This window comes from Amblyomma americanum, chromosome 7 (genome assembly GCF_052857255.1).
Source record: "Amblyomma americanum isolate KBUSLIRL-KWMA chromosome 7, ASM5285725v1, whole genome shotgun sequence".
Lineage (NCBI taxonomy): Eukaryota > Metazoa > Arthropoda > Arachnida > Ixodida > Ixodidae > Amblyomma > Amblyomma americanum.
Genome location: NC_135503.1, coordinates 123,362,168 through 123,376,321, shown reverse-complemented (window position 1 = coordinate 123,376,321; position 14,154 = coordinate 123,362,168). Strand labels below are relative to the sequence as shown.

The following is a 14,154-nucleotide window of genomic DNA, read 5'->3' as shown; positions in this document are numbered from 1 at the left end:
CGAGACCACCAGTGACAGCCTCTCCAACCGCAGCCGTTCCGGCTCCGCCTCGTGCAGCCCCCGGACAGCCGTCAAGCTGAACAGGCAAAGAAGACACCCAAGCACGTAGGCTAGAAAACCCCCCTACAACCTATCGCCTCCTCGCCCGACTCGCAGCTAAGGCTATGCCGCTATGCGAACTCCAATTGGCTCAAGCGAACGCAAAACTTCACAGCTTGGAATGTGCGCAAACTCCAAGCTCCTACCATAACAGGTGGCTTGTGCTCCTACCTCTGACCCAGTAAGTGATCCAAACATGAATACAGGCCAACATAAGCGTACAAAACGTAAAGCCGCTCCCCCCCCTTCTTTAGCAGACGTCGCTGCTTTTTACGAACCTCTGGCCTGCACGATAGGCTGTGACTTTTACGAACGCTAACTGTTCATAGCGACTCTCCTTTCTCTTTCATTTTTTATCCCCACACACCTATGCCCCCATCTTGGGTAGCAAACCGATTATTCTACCGGTTAACCTATCTGCCTTTCCGCTTCTTGCTCATCCTCCTCGACGCCAAATTTGAGGTCTCCGATGCGCGGATATCCATATTTGAGGAAACTCTACACTGATCCACTATCACGATCGGCCTCCTCTTAGAGATCTGGTTACAATGGCAACCAGCATTCTAACCCTCAACACGTGGAACGACACTTTCAGGAGCCCCCCTAAGCCCACCAACCCTCTGAAATCAGTAACCCCTCGCAATTATCCTAGCTACCCACCACCGATTATTGTCGCCTCGTCGCAAAGTGCAGCCGTTCGCGTCCGTGCAGGCGACGTTTTGAAATCACCCATCGCGGTCTGGCAGCGCCCCAAACCGTACGGCAAACTCGCTGGATGATTCCCCCATCAAAGCCTGGCAGTGGAACTGCTCGGGCTTGAAGGCATAGCGGCCGAAATTGGAGCACACCCTGCAGGCCCTGCGGCATACAGCTCACATAATAACGCTTCAAGAAACATACAGCCGCCAGACTTGTGATCTCTGCCGCAAAGAATGAACAAAAAACACCAAACGAAAAACTCAACACCGCCATACTGGTGCATCAAAATCTGACAGTAAATAAAGTAGACATAAATTACCCCGAAACCCCCCACATATACTTGCGCGTCCTACCGACCACCCCTACCTACCTTATATCTACCTCATCGCACACCCTACATGATCACACACCCATATTATTATCCTGAATGTACCCCTCCCTCCCGCGACAAGAGCACACGAGTAGCCACCCTTGTCCATAAGGACTGCATGGCCGCACGCACAGGAATGCTTCTCATACTTGCCGACTTTATTGCGCCGCACAAGGAGTGGGGCTATACTCACAGAACATGTCGTCATAGGGGATTCAAAGTGTAGGCGACCCAGACATTCGGGCTTACACTATTCCTCGACCCAGACAGACACACCCGCATCGGCAGGAGCATCACACGGGACAGCTGTCCTGACCTCACTTTCACTCGAAACATCCCAGACGCGTGCTGAAAGAACATCCGCATGAACATAGGCAGGGACCACTATGTTATCAGCAAGACATAGTCAGCCACACAGAGCAAAGCCACTCGCCGCACAGTCCAACACATCAATTGGGACGCGGTCAGATACGTACGTACTAAAAGCCCACGCATCCCCATAGAATACCTGATGCCTGGACACAATCATTGCTCCAGGTAGCTGCAAATGCCACCCCCCCGCTACACAGGCAGAGGATGGCCCCAAGCCTGACGCCATACTCAGATACATGCAGGAGGCCCAGCGTAGCCTTCGTGCTCGCTGGCTCGTACTCAAACACAACGGCCCTCTCAAGCTTCGTCTCGCTGGCCTTGAGCGAGCACTCGAAACTTACCCGACCAACCTTAGCCGTGAACAATGGCATCAAACATGCGCCCGCCTGAATGGACAGCTAGGCTATAAAAACTCTCAGTTGCTACCTAAACGTCTCCTTGATGCGAACCACACTAAAGCCACTTTCCACAAGAACCTCACCCGAATAGTACGCGCCTTTCAGGGCACAAACGAGTAACAGCTCAACACCCTGACATCGAAGTACATGACACGTCGACCTAGATCCCAATCGCCACGGCCTGCACGGGACTTCAAAACCTCGACATGGACACTGACATCACAACATTAGAAGTCCGCGCTGCCCTCAGTCACATCAAGTCTACCGAAGCCGCTGGTGAAGATCATATAACCTACAAAATACTCCGTACCATCGACGACCTGTCCTTCGAGGCACTCACGGAACTTTTCAATAGGCACTGGCATGATGGTCGCCTTCCGGAAACCAGGAAGCATGCGAAAGCAATCTTCATACCTAATCCGGGCAAAAAACGTGAGCTTAGCAATTTCCGAGCCATTTCTCTTACATCTTGCTTTCGAAAGGTCATGGAGCACCTCATCCTCCACAGACTTCAAACCCACATAGAAAAAGATCTCCCGCCCTCTATGGTCGGGCTCAGGCCCAGGCTCTACATTCAAGACATCATGCGGCAAAACAATACGTCATACTCGACCCAGGCCTCATCTGAGCCAAACAGAAAATTCTCGTCCTCGACGTTAGCAAGGCATTTGACAACGTATAACACGCGTCCATCTTGAGAAATCTCGCTGAGATGAATGTACGCACGCGTACCTACAATTATGTCGCAGAGTGCCTGCACAACCGCATCACAGAAGTCCAGAGTGGAGAACTCAGCAGTGACAAGATCACCCTGGGCACCACAGGAACCCTACAAGGCACTTCCCTCTCCCCTTTCCTCTTTAATGACACCATGAGGGTCCCCTCTTCCCCTCTTTTGAACGCCATACCTCACGTAAAAACACTACCTATATTCTGACGAGATCACCCTCTGGACCAGCTCTGGATCTCCCCTGAGAGCCATTCGCACCGTCCACAGTGTAGTACAGAGAAACGGCCTACATGCTTCCCAAACAAGTCAGAACTGCTTGTCATCTGTGGCAGGAGAGTGCACCGACCCGCCCCCAAAGCAGAGAGCTCATCACCCTCCACATCAACATACACCCCATACCCTCCGTCCAGGCCATTCGAGTCCCGGACATGCTGCTACAGAACAATACACACAACTGAAAAGGAATAGAACGCCTCCGTACCACAACTGACCAATTAATCAGCCTTATCCACCGCATCACCACACGCTGTAGAGGCATGAAAGAGGACGACCTCTGTCGACTAACACAGGCATTTCTCACCACCAGGATGATACACTCATAACCTTACTATCACCTTCACCGAAAAGATGACGAGGCAGTAGACAGCATTATCCACTGGGTGTACAAGGCTGCCCTTGGGTTGCCACAATATGCCATCACACATCACCTCTTCCAACTTTGCATTTGCAACACAAATGCTGAACTTATAGAGGCATAGAAGACAGCCCAAATTCAGCGCCTCTCCAGAACCAAGCACGGGCGTCTCATCCTTGACCGGCTAAGCATAAACCCAAAAAGCAATCTTCATTCCACCCCCCCTCCCGACAGCCGTGCATAGCCGCCTCGTTGTGAACCCGCTACCCAGTGACATGCTCCCTGGCCGACACGACGAGCGCCGTCACCTCTAAGCCTTGGGATTGCATCATTTTTGTCGCGCCGACAAACACTCAACATACGTGGACGCGGCAAAGCAGGAAGAAATGACCTACGTGAGCTCTGCCACGACGGCGCAATATACCCTTAGCTCCGCCGCCACGGTGCGCACCCCATCCCCCGCTGCAGCGGAAGAGGCAGCGATAGCGCTAGCCATCCCTGACTGCCGTACGCGCACAGTCCTCAGAGACTGAGAACGAGGAATCTTAAATTACTTTGCATGCGGCATCTGCTTTCCTGCAGCAAGCATCCCGCGCGGCAGCATTCTCGACCGCAAAATTAGCCTAATCTGAGTACCCAGCCACGCGGGAAACTCTTGAAAGGAAGGGACCGACAGAATTGCCCGAGGATTAACAATCTGGGCGGCTGGCCCTAAGTATCCAGACGCCATCGCTGAAACCCCAGGATTTTGCCGACATCGCAAAGTTTACTAAAGAGGCGAGACGCCGATTCCCGCCTTGCCACCCCGACCTCGACAGAGCGCAAGCCGTCATGCTCCGCAGATTGCAGACGCGCTTAATTCTCAGCCACTCTAGGCCGTCACTGATCACTAACGGGAATATGACCCCTCGCGTCCAAGTTGCAACTACAGAGATTCCGCCACTCAGGCGCACATCCTCCAGGGATGCGAAAATAACCCGCCCGCACCGGCCGTCCTGCATGCTTCCTCTGCGAAAAGCTGGGACCCACTCCCCACCCAGCTAGACACGACCACTCAACTTGCACTGCTTTCGTCTGCCCAGGATGTCGTGCCCCCCCTGGGGACCGCACAGGACCCATCTGCCCTATTTACCAACACCTGTGGCAAATAAAGTTGTGTGTCTCTCTCTCCAGACATTCTGGGTGCCAGTGCATTCATCAACGATGTGCAATGAAGCGGCCAACACAGCTGCTTGAGCTCTCTTTCTCCGAGCATCTGGCACAAAGGAAAATTTGAAAGAGGAGACGCGGGTAGCTGCGTCTGCCGAAGAGGCGACGCCGGGTTAACCAACACATACCCCCGACTCCTTATCCTTGTTCCCCTGGCTCAGCAGCTCATCAACCGCTTCTGCAGTTCTACGAAATATTTTTCCATTACTGCGAAAGCAACAGCCTCTACCCGGCCCCTGCCAAGTAGCTGAGTAAGGTGTAGGAGCGAACCGACAGGGCCGCTTCTCTGTCCGGCCGTAGTCACCTTGATTCCAAAATAGATGGGCGTTGCCCGAACTGTGGAGAGATCTGCGGTATCTTTCACATGGTGTGGACATCTACTCAAAATTCCCACTTTCTTCCTTCCCCTACCCTCATCCGAGAGGTATGGGAGACAGCCCTCCTCAACTGCTCCACACTAGAGTCCTAAAGGGCTCTGTTAAAGCGGACTCAACACTTGGCCTCGTCGTGCGGCGTCCTGTTCTGAGGACACGGACAATGTAGCGCGGTTTTCTGTGCATTAATAAGTTTTTTCAGCATCAGCACCACCGTGCCCGCATTGAACGTCGTCGTCATCATCAACATTCATCTGTTTGCAAAAGTCAAGAAAGGAAACGCATGTAACTGAGTCCCCTAGGTCACTGGAAACCTCCATCGCGCTTTGACATACGTGGTGGCAGTGACAGAGATGTGTGCGGCTTACGCTTGCATTGAGAACGTTTCGCAGAAATGAGGCACTGAAACTATGCGAAGTCGTCCTTATTGGGTTCATTTTCTATGGCGTTGACAAAGTTTGCGACCGTTGCTTTGTAGAAAAGGAAATGTACATAACTGCTCATTAGGTCAGCGGGGACCTCAATCGTGCTCTCAGGTACGCAGCAGTGGTGTCCATGTCCAATAACCTGCTTTAGCACAATATTTCTTGCTTAGCTATGGTAAACTGTCAGCAATTGTTTCTACTGGGGTGAAAATCTGCGCTGGCTGTAAGGCTTTGGTTAACAGCTTAGCGCTGTAAAAATGTAAGAGAAATGGGAATGGGCACACGCAGATGTTGACGAAGGCAGGAATGAGAAAAGAGACGACGGAATAGAACGACGGAATAGAATAAAGCACTGGTCATATCAAGAGCTAATAAGCAGAAGTAGATGACAAGGCTGATCACAGAAGTTTACAGGGTCCTGCTGCTATGGTGTGAGCGGCGCAATAGCGTACATGCTTGTGTTGAAACCGTACCGTTGGAAACATTGCCACCCAAAGCAGGTAGGAGCCGTGGCTGGCAAAACTACTCAGCCATTTGCACGAGGTTAAGGAATCAAGCAGCAGCACGGGCTGCTGTCATGCCGGATTACCGGCAAGTCCGCATGGCTATGCCGTTCGCGGGGAGGGATGGTACGTATCCCCTTTTTCCTTGAGCGGCTGCCTTGTGACAGTACCCTAGCTCTTGTGCCCATCCCAACCAAGTGAAGGCATAAATTAGTAGCAGTTCCCTGCAGGGGGGGGGGGGGGGGGGCGGGCGTCTGCAGCTTGCAGACGTTGGTGAGTGGCGACACCACGGGTTTCCGAGCATCCGCAGGGACATCCCCGCACGCGGATGATGGTGAACAGTGCATCACCACGGACCCGAGCACCAGTGCCTAGCCGTGTGTGGAATCGCGTGTCCGGCGAAAAGAAGATCCTGGTGTGTTGAGCCGATGTCGGGTGTTTGGACCTTTAAGGCTCCTCGGCGAAGGCAACACCCCATTTTATCCCCAGTTTCCTGTAGACGGCACCTCCGGCCTGACCCGACCGGGTAAATTCGGCAGTTGCCTTTTCTTGTCCTCCCCTCCATCCCTCACTTTCCTGTCTTTTTATTACAACTTCCTTTTTTCCTGGCGGCCAGGGTTAACCTTTGTGTGGCCAATTACCCTGAGTTGCATCATTTTGGGTTATAGTTGGCATGTACAGCTGGCAGGGGCAGGGCTTGCTTGCAATTTCCTGTGCCATCCACTTGTTGGGCTACGTGGTGGGTGGCTGGCACTGTGGCCAAAAAATATGCGCATTTTATGGCTGCCCTCGTTTTAAAACGTGATCGCACTCTGAGAAGAGTGCGGACCAATGCAAAAGGTTTTTTCTAAAAAAGAAAGCAACATTCGCCAAATTTCATATCGTCCACAGCGAAGTACAAGATAAGAAGTGTAGACAACAATCTCCATTCATGGTATTTAAGTGCTTACCACAGTCCTTGGGCCCTGACAACAAAGTGTCGAAAACAGCCAGCGGTGATTTACTACTGGCACTCCTATAAAATGTCCAAACCTCCAAACTCGCAAATATAGATTCTATTGGGGACACTTCCGCAACCATCACAGCACACCGATCGCTTAACGCTGTCCGATGCGTCATCTCTGAAACAGATTTCTTTCATCTTACAGAGAACGAAATCCTGCAAGGGCTCCCCGACCAAAATGTGACAGATGTATACTGAATCAAAATCCGCAAACACAACAAATAAATAAATACCAAACACTTGGTCCTGACTTTCAACACAAGCACGTTACCAGAAACCGATGTTGGATACCTGAAATTCAACGTCACACACTACATCCCTAACCCCGAAGATACTTTAAATGTCAAAAGGTTTGGCCACAGCTCACAGAGCTGCCGCAGCCGCAAAACTTGAACGAAATTCGCTTCAAAGGACCAACATTCTGTGGAATGTGACGCAGCGCTAGGCTGCGCAAACTGCGAAGGAGACCACGCGGCGTACTTAGAGCGTGTCCGTCCTGGAAGAAATAAAAAGAGATAATCACCGTAAAAACGAAGGAAAACATTTCATTAAAAGAAGCAAGAAAGCACCTAGCGCTTACAAACAGCTCCTTCACAGCAAAAGCAAACTTCGCTGATGTGGAACGCAAGGTAGTAGCACCACATAGCACTTCGGCACCAGCCAAGGCCACTTCCACCGAGCTTCTGGCAGGGTCATCCACGCCCCAGGCGGGGACAGCGAAAGCTGCCCTGCCATTGCGAAAGCGGGGAGCGCCGGTCCATGGGTCGGCATCCCGCGCGACTTCCCTCTGTCGGTGGAGGTTTGAAACGCACACACCAACGGCCAAGCCGCGGTCCTCCAGCACCTCTCGTGAGGTGATGGACACAACTCCTCCCTCGCCCGCGCTGAAGTGGTGGCAAAACTCTCTCGAGCGCAAAAAAAAGGATAAAGTCCCTATAACAGGTCCAAAAGACCCACCAACCTAGTTTCCAAAACTCATCCCCAACTAGTCTACAATCATGGCATTTCTAGTTCAATGGAACTGTCGCGGACTTTTAAACACTTACACTGACGTAACAGATATATTAACTCCATTCTCTCCGGTAGCACTCTGTATCCAGGAGACTAGCCTAGGACCACAAGAAAAAAATATTCTTAAAAAGTACCAAGTCTTTCGCTGCGACAGAGAGAACTCAAGCATGCTCTCTGGAGGTGCCGCTGTTGTGGTCCAGGGAGGTGTTGCAACCAGAGGTGGGCAAATACCCTCATTTTCACTTTTCCTCCCTCACTCTCAATTTTGAATCCATGGCCCTCCCTCGACCTCGATCTTATTTTGAAAAGTTGTACAATCCCCCCTCACCCACATCCTCACTTCCAAAAATTATCTGGCCCTCACGTCGTCGTCCCTTCCTCGTCCTCACCCTCAATAGCAGTCGTTTTTAAACTCGAGTTTTTTTTTGTAGTCGGCAACTTCAGGCCACGTTACTGAGAAATAAACATATAATAAAAGCCCTCAAGGCGCTATTGGAAGAGAGGTTACATGCTTATATTGTTGTGCGTGTACGTGTGTGTGTTGTTTGAGCTAATACGTGAAACAAAACCAAGACAGTTACGAGCTGAGCCCCAAAATATCAATCTGCGTTTAATTTTGTCACGCACTGCATGCATAGGGGATTCGAACTCCCAAAAAGCCCAAATTTTTCTTTAACTGCGAAGTTTCCGAGAAAGCTGTGTAGCTTTCCTTTGTAGCTGTATGGTTGCGCTTGGGCGGGTGCCAATGAGTAATTACTCCATTATTACAAATTTACTACACCTTGGGGGCTTCCCCTGAAAACATTTGACCAACACTGCTCCCACTTCAATTTATTGATCAATTCTCTCTCGCCCTACCATAAGCTTACTGTCCCGGTTAGCTCAGTTCGTAGAGCGACTGCTCCGGTGAAGTGGTGATCCCGGGTTCGAACCCCGGATCAGGAAGACTTTTTCTTTAACTTCGATGTTTCCGAGAAAGCTGTATAGCTTTCCTTTGTGCCGTATGGCTGCGCTTGGGTGGATGTCAATGAGAATTTACTACCTTATTAGTGCATAACATTTCATTAATGCATAACATTTCATGGATGGATGGATGGATGGATGGATGGATGGATGGATGGATGGATGGATGGATGGATGGATGGATGGATGGATGGATGGATGGATGGATGGATGGATGGATGGATGGATGGATGGATGGATGGATGGATGGATGGATGGATGGATGGATGGATAAGGCTGAACCTTTTAAACCGGGTGGCGGTTCAAGCCACCTAGCCATTGACTTGTGTAATTGTACTCTTCTCTTGATTTTAGCCACCAATCAAATAACCTTCGCTTGGTTACTTCTACCCGCTTACAATCTACTTTCCCTTCACTGTCCTTAAACCCAAATGCCTTGGATAAGTCAGCCCCGCTGCTTTGCACTGTACGGTAAAGACCTTTACAAAAAAGTTTACAGCGACACCTGTTGTACGTTACAAGCAAGTATTGCGGGATGGTTTTATATGGCTGCACGCGTGTTTTCTTTGATACCTCAAGCATTTGACAATGCGTACTACTTACGCTTTATATATTTAAACTACTTTGACGCACTGAATACAATTTTTTACATGAAGCTGTAAAATAATAACTGTGCACGGTTTGCGTTCGAAAACTACCGAAGTGACTTTTCTGAAAGCGTAAAAATACTGTAAATGCGGACAAATAGTCGCCTGCAACCATTATATGGAGGGACAGTTGAAACAGTGTGGGTACTTGTCGGATCAGATTAAATAAAGCGCCATTTTGGTGGATGGTGCGGACAAGTTTCACTTCTTGTGGTTCTAACTTTGTGCAGGTTCCTACTTCACAACAAAGAAGTAATCTTGGCTGGAAAAGAGAATGCACGCGTCTTCATTCCCCTCTGCGGAAAAGCGCACGAATTGAAGTGGTGAGTATGCAGCGAATTCTTAGGTGCTAAAGGTAACGTGAGAGCACATATTGCTTAGCCGAAATATCGGGCATGTTACGATTTGAGCCGAAAGAAAGCGATTGTTTGCATACCTCGGAAATGCCAAACCAGGCTGAATTGTCTCATGCGCAAACATTCCGCGCAGATTTTTTTCAAAGCTTGTTACAATTATTGCCTCTTCTCATTTAGGACACATATGGTCAGCGTCACACCATTATGGCAATCAGATCTAATTTGGAGCAAGTGGAAATAGGTTAACGGTAGAATTCGCAAATGTTTTCGTGCGTTGAAGTGTTGCAGAGCTGGCTGTTACTAATGCTACCGTGTACGCCGTTCATGGACGCGATATACCGTCATCAAGAACAAAGCTTCCTATGTTGCTCCTGACACACTCAGCTACAGCTTTTCCTTGCCATTTGTGCCAGAGCTACCTAGTAGAAACGCGCCCCCTCTTTGTACATAACTGAATGTCGTCCCCGGTTAAAAGCATATAGCTTTTCCTTCAACCGTAATACACTAGCGATACTCGTTGTTTAAGGCGCATTTTTAACGCATCTGCAAGTGCAATATCTTAACATCAGTCAAAGCTAAAACATTTTTTTTTGACTACTAAAAATTCGCTAGACACGTCAGGTTAGAAGAGGCTTCCGTATATGGCAACTGCTTGATCAGCGACGAAGCAAAGCGACCACGCAGCATTACTAACGGAGTGACATTACTAACGGAGTGACACACATTCGCAGTCAGTCCGTCCCTGTCGCCTTACTTTTCATTGGCAAGGAAATTTTCGCAGACTTATAACTGCACCTCCTGCTCTAGCGCAAAGTCTGAGCAAGGTGTAATGGTTGGCATTAGTAAACTAACCGGCCTTCGTAGTGAATAAGGCGCTCGAAACTAGTAAGTTATTTTCCTCGGAGTAGCTCTAACAAGTAGGCTCATACAGTTAATTTTTTTCAGTACACTGCCGATTTATTACTATACACTGCTACAAAATCTCAGGATTGTTAGTCTTAGGAATCCTCTTTCGGAAAAAAACAATTGCGCTAAGGGAAGCAGGACTCTTTATGAGAGAATTTTATAAAACGCCAGCTGGCTGGCATTTAATAACTTTTGGTAGACGCCCGGATATATAGCGGCAATGAATAATGAAGAGCCTTCATGCGGTATATATTCCTTTGCGCTGTACTTTCGAACTTGCAGGACTTTCTCGTGATTCACCACTCAGTGCGCGTCCTGTGAGCATCTCTTATGCCCTATGGCCCTCATCGCTATTCTTTCTATGCGAAAGCTATATAAGGCTAATCGCAAACGAAACTGGGCGGCGTTGATGAGTAGCAGTGATGCGAAAAGCCCATGTGACGTCACCATAATCTCGCACACACGTCAGCAGTAGACCGATAACGCCATCTCCAGCAAAGAAAAAAAATTTCTTCTGGAAATGTGGTCAACTGAACCATGTTCCTTCAGATTTCAACACGACTACGCAAACCAAAAGCCACAAAACCTCGTCGCTTTTTGGCGAATTGAGGCGAACCTAGCGCGTTTCCTTACGACTGCATGGCAAGCAGTATCTGTGTCATTACAAAGTAAGGACTCTTTATATAACATCGCAAAAGCGCTCACAATGAGACAACGTTTTCGCATTAAAAGCACTTAAGTAGCCTTAAGTGCCCTCCGTAATTACCTCAAAGGTAAGGAAAACCGACAAGCTCGCTTTTCCGTTAACCTTTAGTCTGTATATGGTCAGTTCATATGTTTTAAGAAAACCAAGAAATACTGCTTTTTAGAAGGTCAATAGCCTAAGCAACGCTTCGATAATATATTTTTAATGTAATATTTAAGAATTCAGTACTAAGTTCGAGGCTATTTTGAAGCAAGCAAGCCCAAAAAAGCACTCATCATCAGGCTGTTTTCTAGCACGTCTGTTTTGTTCCCCACGTACCACGCCCCATTCATCTCGACAAAGTTCCTAAAATAGATGGCTTAAGCTACTGGACAGCGCCCTGCGCTTTCCACATGATCTGTACTTTTAGCAGACTGGCCAGTAAACGTATGACAGCGGTTCAAAGTCGCCCTTGGTGTTGAGAACGGCATGTAGCAAATTTTCTTTGAATTGTTTTTTTTTATTTTCACGTACTCCTGCTTCTCATTTGGCAATGATGCGAGTCTAAACTAACGACGTAGTCTATAACCACATGTCAGTTAAGCATACATAAAATAATTGGAAAGAAGAAATTTTAAGTCAACAAAATGCCTGTTGCAATTGGAAGAGCGTAAAAGCACTTTAACCGCATAAATCCAGTGATGGTTTTAACTGTTGGCCGCTGCGTGCCGCGTATATATACATAGCCCGCTTATCAGTTAAAATGCAGATAGCAATAGCGAGTAGTTCACGGCAAATGTGACTCAAGGCAACAATCGCACCCACCGGAATCATGTTCCGTTAAATGGATTGTCTTGTATACCTAATATATAGCACAACACACTTATCTTGATAAAAGAAAGAAAGCAGCCAAAAATGGCATCAGCTGCTTTAGAGAACGTAATAAAAAAGGCTCTGAACCAAATAATTAACCCATGTACTTCAACTACACAGGTATTTAAGGATGAACGCAATTCGCATTCCACGAGGGAGCCACAAACGGCTACTATTGCTTTGCACAAAGGCCTTATGATCGGTGTCATGCCCCTTTTTTAAGAACCATGTAATGTTTCGGCGAGCAACACAGAATAGATAGTCTTAATGCTAATCAGATGGTTTTTGTTCGCTCTTGTAATAAATCGAACGTTCAGGCTGAAATTACACAAGTCAACAAAAGTCGCCATGATTGAACAAAAGCTTCTAGTTTGCGTGTAAAGCTCATAATTGTTGCACATTGCACATGCAGGTTTCTGGACCTCGGTCACAGAGTCATTGGTGTGGAGTTTGTAGAGCAAATTGTGCTCAGTTACTTTGAAGAGAACCACCTGCGCATGGAAGAAACCACGTGCCCCATTATCAACTGCAAAATTATTCAGGTATGGCGAACAAGCTGCCTTAAGAGCTTTTCATTCTTGGCGCGTGCTGCTGCATCCGCACTGCGGAATGATATGTTCAGTTGATTAAGACAGAGTAACACAGTCGTTGCATCCAGTCATCTTCTGTCGCGTCCCGGATACTACAAGTGCCATGATCGGAATCCCAAATATCTGCTAAATTTAAAAACCCGACTGAGAAGTGGTGGGCAGTCAATCGTTTGAGAAGCATTCAGTTTTGGTGGGCACATCCGGTGTTCAGACCAGGCTGTACATTAGTTGCAGCCAAAAGTGCCAGTAATAATGACTCTTCGATGGTTTGCATGTGTTCGAGAAAACGTGTAAACATTTCCGCAATCAGATATATGAGATCTAGCATCACAAAACTTATTGCGAACCACAGACCTCCACACATTAGTGCGCAGCAGTCTAGCACTCTCAGAAAGACGCTTCTATAGTTCTCGGCCATAACCACGACGCTTGACCACACTTGCTGACTTGCTGTATAGTCGGATGCTCTCAATCTCTTATGCATGCGGCCGATTTCGTACCGGCACTTCTGTATAGCATTACTGGACACGCAGGTGAACACTTATGCCCGAAAGAGTTGCCCGGTGAATCGGTACCACTGCACATGGTAAGCATCAATTATCGATGAGGTTTACCGATGGAAGCCCTCCGGTACTCACCACAAGAGCTAACCATAATGGCATAAGAGCTTAAGATGTAGGCGGTAGAGCTGCTGCCCTGACATTTCATGGCGCAATAATGAATTTCGTTATTCCTTTACTTTAGTGGCACTGACGAATCCTGAGTCTTTGTATCGCGATAATTCTTTCAAAGCAATGATATCTACATTTAATGTTTATCTTTTCTCTTTACTGCTCAGACACCCGATCACCGCCTTCAAGTTTTTGTTTGCAACATCTTCGACTTCAAAAGGTAATTCTTATGCGTTCTTTTCAGGTCTCGCTAAAAGTGACAAATAGGGGGAATGTGAAACGAAAACTTGTGTCTTGTCTAAAGGAGCTAGCGCTATGGATTGCACCATTGAGGCTGCGCGGCTGCAGCGAACGTTTTACACGATAGCATTAAGGTCGTTTGTCGCAAAAAATCTGGCGTCGGCGGAGTTGTCCGTGAGCGAACAATTCTGATTGGTCGTCTGGCTTATGATGTACAGCCATATGATTTCGCGAGCGAATTTCAAACACCCCACAGAGCCCACGTTAACGCGAATCTCTAATCCAAGCTCCTAGACTCGAGCAATGGGAGGCCGTGTTGGTCAGCTGGGACCAGGGCATTCAAAACTGAGTCATTTAACTGGCTACTAAGGTCGTTGTGAGCCGTGGACTAATAAC

The 14,154-nt window shown here is 48.2% G+C and overlaps 1 protein-coding gene across 2 annotated transcripts in view; it reads left to right on the top strand.

Annotated features, from left to right (window-relative positions):
- LOC144097439 (putative thiopurine S-methyltransferase) overlaps positions 1-14,154 on the top strand; it is a 60,931-nt gene that overhangs the window by 16,669 nt on the left and 30,108 nt on the right. For both annotated transcript variants that reach the window (XM_077630156.1, XM_077630155.1), the window contains exons 2-4: positions 9,668-9,760; positions 12,670-12,799; positions 13,686-13,738. In XM_077630156.1, the coding sequence (XP_077486282.1) occupies positions 9,668-9,760; positions 12,670-12,799; positions 13,686-13,738 (276 nt within the window). The remainder of the gene's footprint in view (positions 1-9,667; positions 9,761-12,669; positions 12,800-13,685; positions 13,739-14,154) is intronic.